General features: G+C 52.2%; 1 protein-coding gene across 2 annotated transcripts in view; it reads left to right on the top strand.

Moving 5' to 3' along the window:
* The window catches only part of MYH9 (myosin heavy chain 9), a 79,518-nt gene that overhangs the window by 37,990 nt on the left and 21,137 nt on the right, over positions 1 to 20,391 (top strand). For both annotated transcript variants that reach the window (XM_074271574.1, XM_074271575.1), the window contains exons 4-10: positions 11,139 to 11,166; positions 12,631 to 12,724; positions 16,815 to 16,907; positions 17,436 to 17,499; positions 18,384 to 18,482; positions 18,842 to 18,985; positions 19,985 to 20,080. In XM_074271574.1, coding sequence (XP_074127675.1) covers positions 11,139 to 11,166; positions 12,631 to 12,724; positions 16,815 to 16,907; positions 17,436 to 17,499; positions 18,384 to 18,482; positions 18,842 to 18,985; positions 19,985 to 20,080 — 618 coding nt within the window. The remainder of the gene's footprint in view (positions 1 to 11,138; positions 11,167 to 12,630; positions 12,725 to 16,814; positions 16,908 to 17,435; positions 17,500 to 18,383; positions 18,483 to 18,841; positions 18,986 to 19,984; positions 20,081 to 20,391) is intronic.

Here is a 20,391-nt window from a genome sequence, read left to right as displayed (position 1 = left end):
ATGTTGAGATCAAACCTGACGCCTCAGGACACAGATCTGTCAGGGATTCTTTAGGTGCTATTTGAGGGGAAGTCAGAGGGAGAGAAACATTTGTGGGCATAACGAACTGAAAGTTCAAATTTTTTTTTTTTAAATTTTTAATAGTTTTTATTTACCAGATTTATGCATGGGTAATTTTACAACATTGGTAATTGCCAAACCTTTTGTTCTAATTTTTCCCCTCCTTCCCCCGCCCGGATGGCAGGTTGACCAATACATGTTCAATATGTTAAAGTATAAATTAAATACAATATATGTATACATGACCAGACAGTTTTGTTGTACAAAAAGAATCGGACTTTGAAATAGTGTGCATTTACATTTAGCCTGTGAAGGAAATCCGAAATGCAGGCGGACAAAAATAGAGGGCTTGGGAATTCTATGTAGTGGTTCATAGTCATCTCCCGGAGTTCTTTCGCTGGGTGTAGCTGGTTCAATTCATTACTGCTCTATTGGAGCTGATTTGGTTCATCTCATTGTTAAGAGGGCTTCGTCCATCAGAATTGATCATCATATAGTATTGTTGTTGAAGTAGACGATGATCTCCTGGTCCTGCTCATTTCACTCAGCATCAGTTCCTGTGAGTCTCTCCAGGCCTGAAAGTTCAATTCTTAATCCAGGGTAGAAGCTGAATTAGTGACTGATGATTAGGGGAAATCATGAAATTAAAGCAGAATGGGATTTGTGGGCCATTCTGCAAATGGGAAGCTGAGCCACATAGAGTTGGAGTGAGGTGAGATTGGAACTGATCACCCGAGCACACAGCCCCAATCTCTCTACTCCTTGGGCCCAAGGGGAATCGGAGGTAGTTTCTATAGGCGCCCTCCCGTTGACACTCGGCTAACGGCAGAGATGGGCTCTGTTTTGAGTGAAGGCCTAGGTTGTGCCTTACAGAAGATGGAAGGTGGCGGCCCTCCTTCTCTCCGGGTGATTCACCAGCAAGGAAGACTGAAGAGGTTGTCTCAGTAATCATGTCCAGTCCCTCTGCCCTCTGAGGGACAGTCTGGCCTGGATCAGGGGCCTGAGCTTAGTGCAAGCAGACGCGGACCTCCCTCTGTGCCGGGGCAGTAAAACCTCGTGTCTTTTTTCTTTAGAACCATAGTGTTTTGGGGAGTTAGTGGTCACCTCATGCTTAGTAGGACAGTGAGTTTGTTTGGGGAGAGCTTCCTCTTCCCCCTTTTCTCTGTGAATTATGAGGCCCATACAGGGAGAAAGGAAAGGTGGAGGATGTTACCAAGAGGTTATTTGTTCCGGTCACTTGGGGTTCTTCTTTGGACTTAATCCTATGGTTCCAAAAAACAGTCTGGCAATTCTCATGCTCTGAACCCTAACCTGGCCCCTTATCCTTGATACATTGAGGCTCCTGGAGCCTGTCCTCCTTCCATCAAGCTCCTCGTAGAAGTAACTTCGGTGTACGTTGTCCCATAAGGCTCGGCTCTGACTGAGGGGGAGCTTCATCTCACCTCTTCGTCCCTATGTATTCCTCATGACCATTCCCACTGCCTGGCCCTCATGATGTCTCTGCTGGACTGGAAAGTAGGAAGGAAAATGAATTCAGCATTTGATGCTGTCGTTATCTCTTTAACAGTTGAGGACAGGTTAAGGGACTTGCCCAGGTCACATGGTTCATAAAGATCCGAGGCTGCTCTCATCTCTAGGCCCGGCTTCCTCCAGTAGCTTCTCAGTTCAGCTCCCCCACTGGGAAGCACCTTCCGTGTTTTGCCAGGGTCTGAAAAGTGGCTGCCCTCCCGGCTCTTGCATTCTAAAGTAAAGAAGGATCGGTCAGAGGGGAAGAGAGCCAGCCCAGCTTTTTGTCTGCTGCCACTAGAGACGTGCTGAGGGCAGTGTCAGCAGCCACTACAGCCCCTTTGCCAGGCATTGGCCCGTCTGCCTTCAGGCTGCTTTCTCTTTCTTCTCAGGAGGACTTCCTCTTTCGTGGCTATTTGAATTTTTCTTCCCCTTGCCCCCTGTCTGAAGCCTCTTCTCCTCCAAGATCCTTCTGCCAAAATCCACCTCTCTGAGCACCTCCCTTCCATTTGCCTCCCCCTCAGGGTTCCTTGATTTCCCCAGCAAGCCAGAAATGCTCTTCTTTTGCTGGGTTGGGGTTATTCTGTCCCCCTTAGATTTGTGTTCCTGTGGCTCTTGAGGTCTGGGCTGGGGGGGCCTTTTTCCCACAGCCCCTGGCATTCTTGGGTCATCGTGTCTCCCCGAGAACGGATGGAGACAGAATCCCGCCAGGCGAGGCTCTTTACGCCCTGTGGTCGGGCCTTTCTGCGTGGACAGGTTCGCGTGCAGTTGCCAGCATTCCCTGCTCCCCACTGTCCAAGAGCTGTATTCAGCCTCAGGCCTTACAGGTAGATGCCTTCGACGCCTGGCCTTTGGGTGCCTGTTACAAACCCCGATTGAATGTCTGATGTCAGGCCTTGGGCTTTCCACAGGAGGGCTTTTGACCCTCTGGCAGTGTCTCCACCGTGTTAGGGTGCCCTCGAATTGTGTGGATGGAGCTGCCTTGGGGATTTAGACTGAAGTCTGTCAAGAAAAGGACTTGTTTTGAAATTCCTGTGTTATCTCTTGGAGCCAGAGAATCCCTTGGTGAGCAAGGATTTGCTCTGACAGATGAACAGGGAGCTGAAGAATTTGACCCTGCCCCCCCCCCCCCCCCCCCCCCTTATCTTCTCCGGAGCTGCTGAGTGGAAAAATCTTACATGTTAATTGGTTTGGATGCCAGATTCTGGCCAATTCCACTGGGCTTATGGTATTTTAATAAGCATTCTGCACTTCTTGGGGAGAGGCAGCAAGGGTCTGCTTTCATTCCTGGCTTATGCTAATCCAAGAACTATTTAACCCTTTGCTCTGTTAATCCACTTCCCTTCCTCTCCCCAGACCGCTGCTCTGTGGTGGCAGCTGAATGGGAAGTGGTCAGTTCCTAAGAGTTTGTGCAAATATTTCTCTGCCAGTGTCCACACGGCACTTAGTGACTGACTTTTTTTTTTTTTATAAACATAATATCATAAAATGTCAGAGCTGGAAGGATTCTTAGAAATCCCTTTGCACCGTTTAGAAGGGGGCCCAGAGAGATTCAGCGAGTGTCTCGTGTTACACAGTGAATTATTGGCAGGCCTGGAATTCAGACTCGCATCTCAGTTCAAATCTCTTTATCCTTGAGACACGAGGGTATGCGGTTTCCTTTATACTAGGGCTAGCGGCCCGCTGAGCGTTCTCTTTTGGGTTCTCCTTTCATTCTGCTCTGGGGTCCACAGCCCAGGAAATGCTCCCACAGGGTACCTCGGTGTCAGAGCTGTAGGAGAAGGGAATAGAATGACTTTCCTCCTCCTGCCATCCATCCATCCATCCCCATTCTGTTTGGCAGCCCCACAGAATTCATCTTAAGGATTCTCTTCAACGAAGCATTGGTCCTAGCGCTTGATCTAGAGAACCGTTTCAAGGACTGGCCAACATACGCTTTTGGACAGGTTCACCGAACCTCCCTAGCTGGCTCGGACTGGGGAGGGAGTAGGGGGTAAAGATGACAGCTGCCGGAAGCCACAGATGTGATGACTCCACTTAAGCCCAAATGCGCTGGCCGGGCGGCTGTGTGGGCACTGCCTTCTTGACACAAAGGATGCACTGTGTGCTGAAGCACCTGGAGTTAGGCCCGCCTTGTAGTGACTCTACAAACAGCCCTTCCAGAAAGGGTAGGGGGCACCCTTTCCTGGTCCATGCGGCCCTTCTGCTGCCAGGCCTAGGAGGCTGCCAGCCTCCCCAGAGCCAGCTGCTGGCTTGTTCTAATACCAGTCTAGGAACTCTGGAGTCTGCCTTGGCTGTAAGCGCCCTCCAGAGCCTTCCCCTTCATTCTCACATCTTCTACCTCTTTTCACCTCTTCACCATTCCACTTTTTCATTTAAACACAGCTCCTGGCTTCTCTCGAAGGGATTTTGTTTTTATTTTCTCCCAGTTGGTGCCTGAGCCAGGGGCCCATTTTTCATGTCACTGTTTCATTTTGTCAATTCTCAGATGTCCCTGAGTACCTGTGGTCACCGCCTATTGGTCTTTACTTTTAAAAGAGCTTAACGGAAATGCATCAGATTATAAGAGTGAGAAAATGTAAATTCTCACCTAGCACAGGTGAGGGTTTACACCTGTCTTCCAAACCTGGAGAGGCTCACCTCCAGCTTGCCCACAGGGATGAACTTTTCAGCTCTAATAAGCAATTTTCTCAGTCAGTTGGTGTATTGATGAGCAATTATTAAGTGCCTTCTGTGTTCCGGGCACTGGTCATAACATTAGAGATACAAAGGAGAGAAAGACACAGAGAAACATCTAAGGAGTTACATGACGACAGAGTAGATAGAAGGGAAGGGAGGATTAGAACGGCCTCCTGCCAGAGAAGCTGGAGATTCTTCAGGGCAGAGAGTGCCATACTTTTTGGTAACACATTTTCCCCCAGTGACATAACAGTGGAGCTTTGAAATGAGTAACTGCCACCTACTTCGTCTCCACTGACACACAAGAATTGGCTGGAGGCAGGTCTCCTTTGGCTGTAGCCTCTTAAGTCTGTCGCACAATCTGCAAAATGGGTTTGGGCTTATTTTTTAAAAGTTGAAGTTGTGATTAAAGTATAAAGCATTTTGGGGGGGGGCGGAGTGAGACAATTGGGGTTAAGTGACTTGCCCAGAGTCACACAGCTAGACAGTATTAAGTGTCTGAAACTGAATTTGAACTCAGGTCCTCCTGGCTGCAGGGCTGGTGCTGTATCTACTGTGCCGTCTAGCTGCCTCTAAAGTGGATTCTTTTCAAAGATTTGCCTTTGTGGGCAGCTAGGACACTTAACTCTTCCTAGCTGTGAGATCCTAGGCAAGTCACCTAACCCCGATTGCCTCAGCGCCCTCCCCCCCAAAAAAGGGATGATTTGGCTTTGAGCATACAGTGTTTTCATTGCAGTTAGCACGGCGCATCCTGCCTCTTATAGAATTTAATTGGGGTGCTTTAGAATAATAATTTTTAGAAATGGATCCACTTTGTTTTGATACAAAACACTCATCAGCAACAAATCTACCATGCAAGGATATCCCTTAGCTTCAGGGCCCTAGAAAGCATCTCCTTGAATAGCTGCTCGTGGCGGATGCGTGGTTGGTGAGGCAGAGTTTGTTAGACGTCACCAGCACGTGGCCCCTTCTAGCTGACCTGTGTTTGCTTGTCGGTTGGTTTTTTTGGATTGACATCATTGTGGACATTGTGGGCCGTACGCTTGTGGTTCTGCTTGCTTCACTCCGCATCAGTTCATGGAAGTTTCCTCATTTTTCTTTCAGTTCTTTGCCTTTATCATTCCTTCTGGGACAGCAACTTTTCATTACATTCATGGTTTATTCAACCATTCTGGCACAGTTTTTTCTTCTGTAGAATTAGATGTTGGGACTAATGATCTCTCCAGTTCGTTCCAGTGCTTAGTTATTTTATTATTTCTCTCTTCTTCCTGCCCAAAACAACCCACCCCTGACATGCTCCCCATTCCTGTACTTTTCCCTCCTTCCCTCTTTTTTTTTCCCTTGAGTTTTCCCCAGCCAGGATTCTGTAGTAAGATTAATGTGGTGAAAGAACCGCGAAGGTTCCTGATGGTGCTGGCCTCCCCTCCCCTGCCTCCAGGAGAGCTTGGATTCTCTCCATTATTCTCTGCAGTTTTTACTCCTCCTCCTAACCTAATAGATCAAGCTTAGAAATGGTGCCCTCATCCAGAACGCTAAGGGCAACTAGTCAATCAACAGTTGTTCTCCATTGTCAGAACAAAGTTCTGCTTCTCTGAAAAATTCTCCAGTCCTGGTGGGGAATAATGCTTTTGTCAATCCCAGACTTAATGTCCCTGTGTCACCTCTGGTGGGTAATGCTGTGTTTGGGGGATTAGAGATGTCTTTCTGAAAGGATACCAAAAAACCTGAATGGATGAGGAAAATATACTTTTCCCAGTGAGAGACAGCTCGGAAACCAAGATGAGCCGGAGCGAGCTGTGTGACTGATCAGGGATGCGGCTGGTAGCCCAGAAAGCCGTGCCATGGTGTCAGTCTTCCCTGGCAGTCCAGCTTCTGTGGGACCCACCCGGCCACGCTTGTGTTTCCTACCATTCTCGTGGTAGCTTCTGGGCCAGGTTTGTCAGAAGTATTATTGCAGCTTCCTTCTCCTTTCTTAACTTGAACCTCTGCTCTATTATTTAATTGTTCCTCAGTGGATGGAACTCTGTTCCTTGGCCCACTGCCAAGTGCCATTACCTCCCAGGTTTTGGGGTCCCCATTCTGCTAAGTTTTCTACTCTTAAAAGGAACTTCTTCCTGTACTTGTAAAGGCCGGACTTGCCCTTGTCATGAAATGGCCAGTGACCTCACTGCACCGTTTGTTAATACAATGCAATTATCCTGCCATATCGCCGGTGGGGTGTAAAATCCTCTCTGACCTCCTGCGGCCCGGTCTGGCCTGTGAGTTCACTGAGGACCTGTAGCTTCCTATCTAGGCCCTCATTTCCTCTTCTGTATCTATTACTGAGAGCTCATTTGTTTCACTTGAAGCTTGAGCAGAAACCCGTCCCCTCTCCTATCCTTTAAACATGGGATATTCTGCCTCCTGCTGAACTTCTGGGCCCTTCTGGGCAGGACTTACTCTCAGAAGCTCTTCTCCCTGCAAAGCCACCTGTCCATTCCTTGCTCTGCCCTGTGGGGCTGAGCCGAACAGCCTCCAGTCAGCCCTTCACATGACAGTGTTTCCAAAAAGCCATCCCAGCCCGTTCTTAAGCCTTTATTCCATGGGCGAAGCCACTGCAGTTTCTTCCTTCACTTGCTTCTGGGGGTGCTGCTGCTGCCGGATCCCCTCGTTCTCCTGGTTAGCCTTCTGTCTGTTGAACTCTAGCTTTGCAGCAGCTCTTCTTACATGAGCCCAGCTTTGCACACAGACCTGCCAGCAGAGCCTTGCCCACGTAACGGATCAGTAAGAAAAGGAGACAGGACAGACCGGGGATGATTGGGTCACTGGAGGGGTTGCTCTCATTTCAGGGGCTCACAGATCCATTGAATGCACTTTAGAGATGTTGCCTCCGATGTAATCCAAGCTCATCATTTAAAAAGTCAAAATCTATTTTTGTTTCTCTCTGAAAATCTAGATGGCTTTCGCCTTTCTCTATCCCTCAGGCATCTTTTTTGGTCCCATCGCTTTGGTTCACGTCATTGGTTCACAGTTGAGCTCTCATACGTATCTCCCCCTGAATGCCATCTTTCCTGGAGACTTGGGCTCGGGGAGGATTGTTCCAGATAGTCGTTTGCCCACCTCCCCACTTAGCTGGGGTTTCGTTGGACTGGAAACCATTTGGAATTTGGAATTTCCCAGCCTGAAAATCTTCTTCGTTGGTGGAAAGAAGCAAGAAGAAAGCCTTGTCTTCCATAGAGCTTCTCTTCATTAGACCTGCCCTGTTAGCGCAGCAGTTCCCACCTGTCCCCAGAACAGCATATAAAAAGGCCCTTTGCTTGGTCCTTAGCATTCACTTCGAGCCTCCGCTTGGTGGCGGCTCTAGCCATTCTTAGAGGAGCCTGGCCCTCTTGTCCGTCTTTTGCCCTGCTGCCGTGTTGTGCACGGCTCCCGAGTGTCCTTCCCTTGGTAGAGCCGTCAGGCCGCGGGATCTCACCTGTCCTCTCTCTGGACTCTCTGGAGCCTTCCTCCTGTCCAGGGCCCGTCAGACATTCTGGCCTCTCCTCCCGGTCCTGAGCTCGCTCTTCCCCAGGTTCCTCCAGCAGACTTCTTAGTCATCAGGCGAGGCTGTCCCCTCCGTGGTGCCTTGTGACATTCCTGTCCTCCCATTTGATGTTTAATTGATTTTTAAAGGCAAACATCCCCTCCTTGTGCCACGAGGGTCACGTAATCAGGGACTTGGCCTCCTGAAGACGGCGCCCCTGGGCTTTCTGATTCAGGCTCCCTGACTCCCGAGGCCGCTGCTGACTTGTTATTATCTCTCCCAGGAGGATTTTGAGTTCTCCATCAGAAATAGCCTGGAGTGGTGCAGGCTACCCGGTCAAAGGAGGGGCCCTGTGCTAGAATGGGGAGTGCGTGAAGCTCATGCTTTGGATGGTCTGAGGGGTCAGCGGGGCTCCGCTCACTCCTCAAACTAGAGGAGATTTCAGTCCCTGGCACTTAGTAGGCACTTAATAGCCGCTTGTTGATTGGCTGACCCTGGATCAGGTCAGCCTCGTGCCATGTGACAGAAGGCCAGTCTTCAGAGCCAAGTGACAATAGCAATAATAGCCCCTTTTGTTCTCCTAGGACTTGGTGGATCTTGCTGGGCCCCTGGGTCCTTGGGTCAGCCCCCTGCCGTCTCCTCCCAGCAGAGAGGCTGCTAGGCCGAGGCGGGAGGCCACTGCTCTGGGGGGCTGCTGGGAGCTGGCTCAGGGGCTTCGTTCCCAGCTCAGAGGGGTCTGGCCCCGGCCGCTGATCTCACTTGGAGCTGCCCCAGCCCCCTCCCGAGAGGTCTGATGGCAGAGCCCAGCCGAGCTGTGCAGGGATGGTCACCATTTGGTCTTTGAATGAATTAGTCATCGGCAGGCCTGGGAGTCGCTGCCCTAGCCCTGTCTGAGCCACACTCACTTCCTGTCGGCGCTGACGTCAGGGCTCTCTGAAGAGCCGGGCTTGCCTTTTATGGACGCGAATGGGTTCCAGGGCTGCTCTCACAGAAGGGGTGCGGGGCCCGGAGGACGTTCCATCCCTTAGCTGAGAGGGAGACCGGCACCTGGCTGTGGGGCCCTCCCCCTCCCCCGTGAGCGCCCTGACTCACAGCCGAAGGCGGTTACCTCGCCTCCAGAGGCTCCACAGGCCAGCATTTGGGGGTTTAGCAGAACGAGCAACAGCTGCCGGGGTGCAAGGCCCATTGCGTCACAGTGAGGGTGGGAGCTGGGTCCGGCTCTTTCATCAGAGGAAGCTCAGGCCGGCTCCCTGAAGGCATGCGGGCTTTGGTTCTGCCTCTGTGGAGAACAGAGGAAAAAGAGTGAAGAGAACATTTTGTGTGTGGTGTGCGAAGAGGCGGGCCCGGGGATGGGGGAGAAGCAGGGCCCGTACACCCCGCGAGGATCCGGACTGAAGGCTCCTCCCCAGAGGGTGAGGGCTTGAGGCAAGGTGCAGGGAGAAGCATGTCTGTGGGAGAGGCAGGTGTGGAAAGAAGCTCATGGAAGGTCAATATTTGATTAAAAGGAACAGGATTAGCTTTGTGTACTAGGTATAGGAAGCAGGCTTTGTGTGTGTGTGGGGGAGGCCAGCAAAGTGACTGTCAGGGGTGGGGGAGGAAACAAGACATGGAGCATCTGATGGAAGGTCTTGCCCAGTCAAAGTGTCGCCATGTTTAGGAGCTTTTTCACCAGAGCATTCTAGCTGGGGCAAAGGGCAGCCCCCCCAACCTCCTCTTAGAACATGCCCTTGGGCTCAGCCAGACTTCCTTCCCTTTGCTCCTCCCTGTTTCCTTTAGGGCAAATCACCCCGCAGAACCACGGGAAATGTTAGTATTTTTCTATATCTATTAAAAATCTTAACTCTTAGAAAAACCCCCAGTAAACCATTGCTTCCCCTATTACTTGAAAAGAGAAAGAAGTTTCAGCCCCTTGGAGAAAAGAGATTCTGGGATCATCCCACATTACACACTAAAAGGCACGAGCCATTGCATCCCAAAGTGCCGGGTTCCTGGGCCCAGCTGGGCAGGGTGGAGTAGCCAGGTGGGTCCCTCCCTTCTCTTTGCACTTTCTTTTCCTGGAGGGACCTTCTGTGAGGGCCCACTGAGGCACAGAAGGGGAGCGGCGAGCCTTGCTGGGCCCCGGCTCCTGACTCCTCCTTCATACAATTAGAATTCCAGCTCTCCCAGAGCCTGGCCCTCAGCAGGATGGGGAAAGCTCTTCCTTTTATGGGAGCAGCTACCCGCCTGCCTGTAGCCGGACTTGCAGGTACTTGCAGGTACATTCCTGTAGGCTTTGGAGACAGTGACTAAGCAGGCCTGCCCCAGGAGCAGACCCCAAGGAAGGGGAGGCAGGGCCTTTGGGTCTGAGAACTGCCCCCTCCCCTTATTTCTGATGCCATTTCTTAGAGTGGAGGATTATAACAAGATTAATGGACCTCCCATTGGTTGGGACCATTTGCAGAATTATCAGTGGATTAGGATTGAAGTGATGTTGGGGGGACCCACCTATCCCTGGCCTGTTGACTGCCAAGGTAGCTGCTCAGAGCTGTTGTTGTCAGCGACCTGGCTTCATCTCCCGAGGCCCTGGACAAGGGAGCCCCCTCTGACTGCCCGGTCACCCAGAGCCATCCAGGAGGCCACTGGAGCCGGGCTTGGGCATTCCAGGAAGTGTGTCCTATGGCCCAGCTCTTCGGGGGCCGCCCGGAAGAGAGATGAAAGGGAGGGATTCTGGCAGGGAGGCGGTACCGGCAGTGCCCATTAAGCCTGCACTTAGGGAGCAGGGCCCGTAACCGTTCCCGCCAGGGACTTGTGGGAGTCAGGCAGTCATGGCCCCACTTAGCATAAAGAGTGAGGCTGTGGAGGTTAAAAGTGGGAATGAGCTACATAAGATGGGGGGACACAGGGAGCAACCTGGCCCATAGTGCAGATTGCTGGGGAGCCTAATGCAAGACTTTGCCCTAAAGCCTCCAGGCAGGGACCAGGTAAATAATGCCCTTCCCTTCTCCTGGAATTGGCTTAGGGTAGCGGGCAGTTTGAGGGAAAATGTTAACTCCCATTCTAAGTCCATGGCTGCAGGTGGAGCTGTATTATCTCCTCCGGGTTTCTCTTACGTGTTCATAAGGCAGGATTGGTGGGAAATTGTAGGCCATCCGGGTGGGTAACGTGCCCCAAAGACAATGGAAGCTTGCAGGGTTCCTCGCTCAGCTCAAGTCGTTGCCGCCCTGGAGCTTCCTCCCGGCAAGGACTCGTGGCCACCTCTGCAGCCACGCCGGCCCGGCCCGGGAGCACTCGGAGCCCCCTTGGCCCTCTCACGTTTTGGGGAATGGCGGGACTCCCTTTCCTGAGCGAACAAAGGGCTTTTGTGGCGAGCGGAAGCTCATTCTGATCTGTCTCACTCTTTCCTTTGTTCCAGATCGAGAAGACCAGTCCATTCTGTGCACGTAAGTGGATTTTTGTTGTTTAAATGTCTTGATGCTACATTCCATGTTTCCTTCCTGGCCTGCCCCATGTTTGAGAAGGAGCGGGAAGAAGAATTAATCTTCCTTCTGGAATGTTTTTGATCTCCCTGATTCCCAGATCCCTTTTCCCAAGCGGCAGGGCTTAGCTTCTAGTTATTTCCAGTTGGGAATGTCCTTTATCTCACAGTGGGGGATTTAATGTATCTTCCGTCAAGGAGATGCGGAGGACGCTTTCAGCTCCAGACAGAAGTCTGCTCTCCCCGGGCAAGGATAATTCCTGACTCCCCAAGCCACAGACAGCGCTGCTCCCTTCCAAAAGGAAAGCAAGCTTCTTATTGAAAGAGTTAATGGTCTAAAAAAAATTAATCTAAGGAAACTTTTGAGGAACTAAAACAAGTTTAAGTCCCTTTGACCCCTCCACTCTCCCACCCCACCCACCCCCCAGCAGCTGCCTATAATTCATTCCTAAATGAGTTGGATGTGAAAGCTGCCAAGTGACCTGGCCATGCTATGGACACAAGTTTACTTCTGCCAGGCCTCCTGAGGATCATGGGAAACTCTCTAAGCAGGGATTCCACAGAACGTGCTTGGCCGTAGCTAGCAATGTGGTCATCGGGGGGATTGGGATCCCATGGCTGGAGCTTCCTAGGCCAGGAGAAGAGGTTTATGAATGTCTGAGAGAACGGCTGTGGGCACTCCAGGGGACTGGGACTGAGGGCGGGAGGGACATGGCACACCCAGGTAGGGGACGACCTGAAGAGTGGAGTGTGGTCACAGTAAGGTCTGGGACTCCCGGTGACTGCCACCATGAGCCCGCCTCCAGTTCGGTATTTTGCCCTTAAGGTGGGGGCGGAACAGAAAGTGGGGAAGATGGGATGAGATCAGCAAACGCAACAATATAGACGTATCATAGAGTGGGGCACGCGGCTCATGGTGGGTATTTCGGAAGCTCTGCTCTCCTGAAGGACCCAGACTGAAGCAGGAGCTCACAGGACTGTACGTGCAGGACAGAATTCCGAATGAGTGGTCTAGAGGGGAAGGGACAAAGGCCCCTGCAAAAGCAGCTTGCTCCAGAGAAGGGTTTGGAGGGGAGGAGAGGAGTGAAAAAAGTGCTCTGAGCCATGACTAACTAGGACGGGAACGAGAGAAGGGTCAGAAGAAGGGGAGAAATAAGTAAATCCAAGAATCTTGGTCCCAGGGTGATGACCTCAAAATGTGGCGGTAGCAGAACCATTGGCAGGGACAGGGAAGACTCAAATAGGAAGGGCATGAGAACCCAGCCGCGCTCTAACACTCAGAACCGTTAGTGCGAGAGAAGGGAGCCCCAGGATGGGCCAGGAGATCCAGCCCAACAGTGTGCTTAGCCGGGGAGAACTGGGGAAGCTGGGAGTGTCCTCCAGGAGGGTCTCCCGCCCGCTTCAGAGCTTCCTTGGATCTCTTTGTCAGGGGGGAATCAGGAGCTGGAAAGACCGAGAACACCAAGAAGGTCATTCAGTACCTGGCTTATGTGGCTTCTTCACACAAGAGCAAAAAGGACCAGGTGAGTCTCTTCTCTCGCTTTCCTTTGCTTCCCCTCGGGCGGGTGGTCAGGGAGGGGCCCACTGGTCTTGGTGCCATTGGCACTGGCTGGACCCGGAGTCTTCCCGTGATCTCTGGGAAATGTGCACCGAGGCAGCTGTGTTTCTTGTTCACATTTCATAGGGACCACCAGGACACCATTGGTGGAGGCCTAAGTTGGCCACGTCAGTAGGTAGCTCTTTTGGAGAAATTGCTAGATTGTGTGTGAGACCCTTCCTACTGAAGGCCTACTCTGAGTGCTTCCTCATAGCCTGGGCCTGGCTCTCAGGCTACGAAAGGAAACCATTTTTATTGTGTGTGTTGAGTGTGTGTGTGTGTGTGTGTGTGTGTGTGTGTGTGTGAGAGAGAGAGAGAGAGAGAGAGAGAGAGAGAGAGAGAGAGAGAGAGAGAGAGAGAGAGAGAGAGACAATGCCCAATTTATTCTTCTCTACCTCCCTCTTCTGGAGGATCACCCCTTATAACAGTCAAACAAAAAGCAAAAGCAATTTAGAAAAATTAACTAAGATTTCAAAACAGGATGGTCCAGACCCTGGTAGTCCATGGCTGGGGACCTGAGTTGGGGGGATGTTTGCCCGGGTTGACCACAGGATGTGGGAGTGGGGGATGTCGTGGCCACGGCAGCTCTCAGCGATGTGTGATCCGGTGGGGGGAGACGAGAGATTGTCCGTACAACGGCCTGGCCCCCGCTGGACACCCGGCTGAGGAGCTGGCCATCCCCATGCCAGGCCGGGGTTGCTGGGCAGGCGTCGGTTCCACCCGGGTACTTCGGAGTCCTGCGCTAATGCCAGTGGGGGCTGTCCCCCCAGGAAAAGAGGCCACCTCGAGAGTTGTCTCACGTGCATTTTTCCCCCCCTCCCTTGATGGATTATGGTCGAACTCATCAGTCGGGTCCTCGCTAGGTGAGCCGCACGTTTACTGCACGTTTTGCACCAGGAATGTGTGTTCTCCCCATCGTGTGTCCCCGATTTTCCCCCGATCGGCTTTTCACTCCACACCGTGTCACCCGCAGTAGAATGACTCTCATGGACCTTGCTCACTGACTTCGGAGGGGAGGTTGAAGGCTAGAGTTTTGTGGTTCAGTGACCTGCTTTTGGGCTCGGAGCCATTACTGCTAATTGGTCCCAGGGCCTCGTGGCCCGGCCTTTACTACTCAGTGAGCCACACTCCAGGCCCCTTAACCTGAAACTTGGCCCAGCGGTGTCCAAAACGTCCCTCCTCTGGGACCTGACCCCTCTGTTGAAAACCAGATGGGGATGGGACTGCCCGCCGCCTGGAGGCCGATGGGACTGCCAGGCCCTCCTCCAGGGCAGTCTCTCCCGCTGCGGGGCTGGCGGTCAGCCGTAAGCATGACTGTGTGTCTCTCTCTTTCACGAGCACCCACGTTTCTGAGCTTCTCTAGAAACCGCCGGTGCCGGTGGTGTCCTCGGTAGCCGTCACGGTGTATTTAGCTACTCTTGGTACTAGACATCTGGGCGGGCTGTGTGCAGCATATCCCTAAGTGGGGTGCAGGGGGAGGTGTCTTTGCATGCAGACCTGGGGTGTGGACACTCTAATGTCTTAATGAGAACAGACTTTCTGGAACTGAACCAAGTGGAACCTTCTGGGTGCCAAACTCTGCACGACTGATGGTTTTTCCATGGGGCGTTAGTGGTTATATTTAGAAACTCTTTAAGTTTCTTTTTTTTCCCCTCTTTCCCACCCCACTTTTATTTTCCGCTTCTCACTTTTTTGGAGGTTTATTTTTAAGACACAGACACAAGGTTGGGGGCTCGAGTCTCCAACTCTAGTTTGTTGTTGGTGTTTTGTTTTGTTTTTGTTTTTTACAAAATTTTTACAAAAATTTGTGTTCCAGTGAAGTAAACTATTTCACGAATCCCAGTGGTCTGCCCTCTCCAAGGGGGGTGGACACACTGCCTTGTCTTTGGATTCGACCCCACACAGATTCTTCTGCCAGATGGGAATACAGAGGAGGCGCTAGTCAGGAATAGTTTGTGTGGTTTGGAGTAATCAGGGAAATTTCCTAGAGGAGAAAGAAAGTGGCCGTTTCTGAGACTCCTTTCATTTGATGGGGACTGGGCCTTCAAGCCCCACTGGCCCTTAGTGTCTTGTTCTTTGGTTGGATGGACCTGCTAAATTATTCAAGCCAGTGCTTCATATAGTCTTTTTAAGGAAAGACCTACTGATTTATGTCAGTTGATCGGTCGATCTCTATTTACCTGTCACTTATCTTCGTTGCACCCAAGGCCCGGCTCCCTTCCATCTAGGTGCGGTTGCCTGGGCCCGGGGTCCAAGCAGGCTTTTCTCTGGAGACAAAATGTGGTAGAAGGCGGGAGCGTGGCCCTGCAGAGCTTGCCACCTCGGCTAAGCCGGCTTTTCTGTCGTGTCCTCATGGCTCCATCACCCAGGTGCAAGCTCTGTCTTTTGAGAAGCCGTTAACTTAGATTAAAAAGAGCTCATAATTGTATATTATACTGAGCTAATTGCATTTTAAAATCTTCAGCATGGTTAATTAGATTAAAAAAAAAAGAACCCATCAATTAGTTGTTGGGTTTTTCAGTGGGGCATTCCTTCCGCCCTCAGAGCGGGAGCCCTTGAGGTGCCGAGCTGCCTTTGCACGGTCACGGTCGTGGGCCTTGGAGCTTCCTTTGGGGGCAGCAGAAGGTGCGGCCGCTGAAGCGGGCAGGGGCTCCCAGAGCCCCCCTCGTCAGCAGGAGGAGTGAGGAGGCTTCTCTGAGCCTCCTCCCAGACTGCTCCCCGAGGCCGGGCAGCCAGCTCTCCGTCAGCAGCGCGGGAGTGAGCGGGAAGCCGGCTAGCTGCTGTCTGCTGCTGCCAGGAACATCTGGGCAGTCGCGCTGCGCTCATTTTTATGCCTTGTGGTCTGGCCTGTTGGCGATTTCTCCATGGGGAGGGCGTGGCGCTGCTGATCCACGTTGTCTGGAAAGAAAGGTTTCTCTGGCTATTTGTAGAAATCCTGGCCCGAGTTCTAGCCACCTTGACACATTGTAGGCGGGTGCAGGTCTGTCGGCTCTTTGTGTTCCTAAGCGGGATTGCTGCCCTCGTGCATCTGGGTGCTGTTTGGGGCCGTGTATGTAGTGTGCTCGGCCTCTTCTCCGCGGGGAACCCGCCCTGAGCCTATCCCTCATAAATGAGTGCGGGCCACGGCCTGGCTCGCGCAGGGCTGCCGACCCGCCAAGAGGTGGCAAGAGGAGCAGTTGAGGCAGCCCTCTAACCCATGGGCAGCAAGTGGCTGCCCTCGATCCCCAGTGAGGGAATGCCTCGGGGGGGCAGAGGGGGCCGAGCCCGGACCACAGGCAGATGGGCGACCTGCGTGCCTAGTGCCCGCTCTGGCCTCCTAGCCAGGGATAAAGCCTGGCAGGATCTCTGAGTCACCCCGAGCCGGCCTAGGTTCCTGAGCTCTCAGATGGCCACGATAGGGAGGCTGTGCCCTCTAACTAGCATTCTTGCTCGTGGGTGGGAAAAGCCATTAAAAATGGCCGGGGCCATTGTGTTATTGCCCTGTTGTCAGTGCCGCTGAGGGTCCTGTGGGCCAAAACTTGTGTAGGGCTGGCCTGGCAGGGTCCTCAGGCTGCTTGGAGGATGCCCACCAAATACTCTCTTACCTCCTGCATGACATGGGCCCCTCTGGGCCTGAGCTCGCTTCTCTGAGATTGTGGCTCGTGGTCATCCCCCTGCCCACAGGGCATGCGGGCACTCTCCCTCAGCTCAGTTGGAGGTAGAGAAATTTGGTCGAGGTTAGTGATTGGCCAGGGCCCCTCAGCCCCAATCTGGGAACCAAGGAACACCGGAACCAGACAGAGCTGCCTGATGCTGGGTCAGAGAGGGCCGTGGCACGCCGTTCTCCTTTTGAGTCAGTTGTAGGGGGCCACACGCTCCTGCGAGTGTCTGAGTCTGAGGGTCTCCTCCTGGGCCAGGGGCTGGCAGTGCATCCCCGTAGGACGGGTCCCTCGGGCCCCCGAGGCCTGGTTCTGATGGGCTTGTTAAACAGCCAAACTGGTCGCTGAGCGTCACTGTTTCCCTGGGTTGCTTCGCAGGGTGAGCTGGAGCGGCAGCTGCTGCAGGCCAACCCCATCCTGGAGGCCTTCGGTAATGCTAAAACTGTGAAGAACGACAACTCTTCCCGATTTGTGAGTAGCTCCTGCCCTCTCCTGCTTGGCCACCTTCCATAGGAGTCCCGCTCCTCCCCGGCTGCCTTTCCACCCACCCCGGTGTCGCCTCCCCGTTCTGGGGCTGGGGCTGGCCCTGCCCTGCCCTGTATCCATCCTCCACCTCCTGCCACGCTCAGCACGGGCCCAGGAGAGACAGCATGCTTTGTTGGAGCCAGCCACCGCTGCTCTTTCCTGTTCAGTCAGAGGTCCTGGCCTCTGGGGGATTACACCGGGTGCAGTTCTCATACTAACTCCCCCTCCCCGACAGACTGAGAGCCTCTTAAAGCCACATAAATCTGCTTTCTCCGAGGCCAGCAGGGGCCGTGGCTGAGGAGCCGAGTAAAATGGCCCGGTTCGCAGGCTCTCACCATGGTCCTGCTGCCGGCGTGATCTATCAGAGCCCAGCCCTCCCAGCACCCGCACGTGAGCCGGGCCTGGCAGCAGAGTGAGCTCTGCCCGCTAGGACCCAGGGGGCAAGCTCTCAAATTTCTCTCTGTCTCTCCTCAGGGCAAGTTCATTCGAATCAACTTTGATGTCAATGGCTACATCGTGGGAGCCAATATTGAGACTTGTATCCTTGCTGCTGATTCTTTCACCGAGTCTGAGGTGGAGTGACTCAAGCCTTAGGAGGGGACTTCCCTGTTTCTGCCGGGTCCTCCATTCCAGGGGCCTTGTCTCTCTCTGGGGTTGGGATCCCAACCAGGGCAGAGCTACGACCCAGGGTTTTATCAAACCCTTCAGCAGACAACAAAGAAAAAGTTTAGAAACGCAAAAATGCATAAAATATGTATCGTTTTAGATCATATCAGTAGCATATCTTTTAGTATCATAAAGATATATAATTTTTTTTAAAAGTTAAAATTAGAAAGTTAAATTTTGCAAAAAACCATGAAAACAGCTGACAACACAACAGCTAGAATTTTTACTTAATGCTGATCTGCATATAGACCTGTGTCCAAACACTCAACCCAGTTTTACCTTCAGGTACTGTAAACACCTCGTAAAAGGAAAAGGGATAATTCAGACAAAGGGAGGGCCAAAATTTTACTCAGTTGTTCTTTGTTTCTTAAAGGAGTCTGGTAGAGTGACGAGCATGGCATTTTGAGTTTGGTTGCGCATCGCGTATGCTGGCTACAAGCTGACCTCGGGCTTGGCCACCATATTGCTTTCAGAACTCGAAGGAGGTTACTTTGAATCTAGTTCCCTTCTCCACTAAGGGCATGATAATCCCATAATTTGTTTGCGTGTCTGAGAAAAATACCCTTTAAGTTGCCCAAGATAGTGCTGTGAAGTAAAAAGAACAATTTCTTAGAACCTCTACTTTGGATAGACTGGATCTCACATGATTTGTTTTGAATTTTTTACATAATGTTTTTTCCTGATGAAGTTCTAACTCTGTAGGGAGCTCCCCTTCCATTGCATTTTACCCAGAATAGTTCCTTGACATTTTCAAAGACCTTTTGGAGAAGTCACGGGCCATCCGTCAAGCCAAGGAGGAACGGACCTTCCATATTTTCTACTACCTGCTCTCTGGGGCTGGAGAACACTTAAAAAGTGAGTTGCTGGGAGATGGAGCAGGAAACAGCCAAGGCAGGAGAGGCAGCCCCAAAGGCCCAACCAAGAGGGTCGTCACCTTGTATTTTCAGAAGGGCAGATCTTTTAAGGCTAAAAGCAAATCTACTCTTCATGTACATATGTGAAGATTCACAGAGAGTTACCTTGGGGGCCTGGGCTTGGAGCGGCCAACATGCCGGATTTCTCATGTACTCCAACTTCCTTCCACATTGGGCCTAGAAAGTAGGCAGTCATTTGCTTAGGTTTTCGATGCTTGTTTTTCAGTTCCTGGTTCTCTTTGTGCACAGGATAGTGCCGTAATTCATACATTTTTTGCCTTTTCTTTGTCACCTCTGCAGCCGACCTGTTGTTGGAGCCATACAACAAGTATCGTTTCCTGTCCAATGGACACGTCACCATTCCAGGCCAACAGGACAAGGATATGTTCCAGGAGACCATGGAAGCCATGAGGATCATGAGCATTCCTGAGGAAGAGCAGATGGGTACGGAGGCTGCGTTGGGGACAAGGAGGGCTTCAGGCTGGGTTCACTTGAAGGGGCAGAGATCGAGGAAGAAATAGGCGTGGCCTGTTGCTGTGGCTCACATCTTTTGCAGCATCAGCGGGGAAGGGTGAGGCTGGGGGCCCAGGTACTAGGAAGGTGTTCCTTCCCCTCTCCTCCCATCCTGCTGCCATTCTCTTTTCTTGCAAATGTCACTGTGGGCCATGGCTCTGTGGCAGCTACTACTGAGATCCCCAGGGGCTATCTTTTGAGGAAGTGAGAGTATTTGGTCTCTGTTTCAGCTGAGTTGAATGGAAGGAGGATCCCTGGGCCTCTGGTGTACTTAGCATCTGATTTCAGAATAGGAAACATTTGCTTTTCTGCCAAGAGAGAACTTTGTGGCTTATTGAACTACGGGGGAGTGAGCCCTGGGCATGGCCATACTGGCCCAGGGAGGTTCCATCTAAACATCTGGTGGCCCTTCTGCCTCTGACTTGGCTTTGGAGCCTCAGTTCTCCAAGGTTTTCGGTTCCGTTAAGTCTGGATGAGAAAGAAGCTGTTTGTCCCAATCTGGTTCTGTTCAATGGAAATATAAACGGCTCAAGGCTGCCCAGCAGTTACACAGGAGAGAGAATACATGTGCTCAGTCACCTGGGATAAGAGGGCCACTTAGTGTTTTAAGGCAGTGATTGTAAAATTGGAAGAAGAGGGAGATGGCTTTTGGCCTGTAGGGTGGCCTCCTGGAGGAGGTGATGAGATGTGGCTCCTGAGCAAAGCGGAGATTTCATTGAGTGCAGGACAGGAGGGATCAGGTCAGGGAGCACCCGCTCATCCCTGGATCGGTGCCCTGACAGCCTTGGGAGTGAAGAGCTGTCTCTCTTCAGGCTGACCTGGCAGGGTGACCTGGGCTCGGAGCTCTGCCCGAGGAGGCTCAGCAGGCCCACGTCCTGGGTTGTTGGCGTGTCTCGGCTCCTCACTTAGCCTTTGTGTCACACTCCACAGGCTTGCTGAAAGTCATCTCGGGCGTCCTTCAGCTCGGCAACATAGCCTTCAAGAAGGAGCGCAACACTGACCAGGCCTCCATGCCTGACAATACAGGTAAGAGACTCGTGAGACGCTGGGAACGGTCGGCCTGCCGCCGTGTAGCCCATGGGCTGTCCTGCCTGCCTCCAGAGAGCTGAGGAGCAGAATCTTGTTGTATTTAACTTGGAAACATTTCCCAAACACGAGGACTGTGCATAGAAAAGGAGACAGTCCCCTGTGATTAGCAGAGACCACACATGGACAACTAGAAGGGCCTTGGGCTTGGGCGGATGACAAGGTCTGGGTGGTGGGATAGGTTGGGGGCATTCAGGACCTAGAGGGCAGGGAAGGTGCTAAGGCCGGGGAGCCTTGTCACAAGCAGTAAA

Source organism: Sminthopsis crassicaudata, chromosome 5, assembly GCF_048593235.1.
Source record: "Sminthopsis crassicaudata isolate SCR6 chromosome 5, ASM4859323v1, whole genome shotgun sequence".
Lineage (NCBI taxonomy): Eukaryota > Metazoa > Chordata > Mammalia > Dasyuromorphia > Dasyuridae > Sminthopsis > Sminthopsis crassicaudata.
Note: the sequence above shows the minus strand (reverse complement) of the source record. Positions and strands in the feature narration are given on the sequence as shown.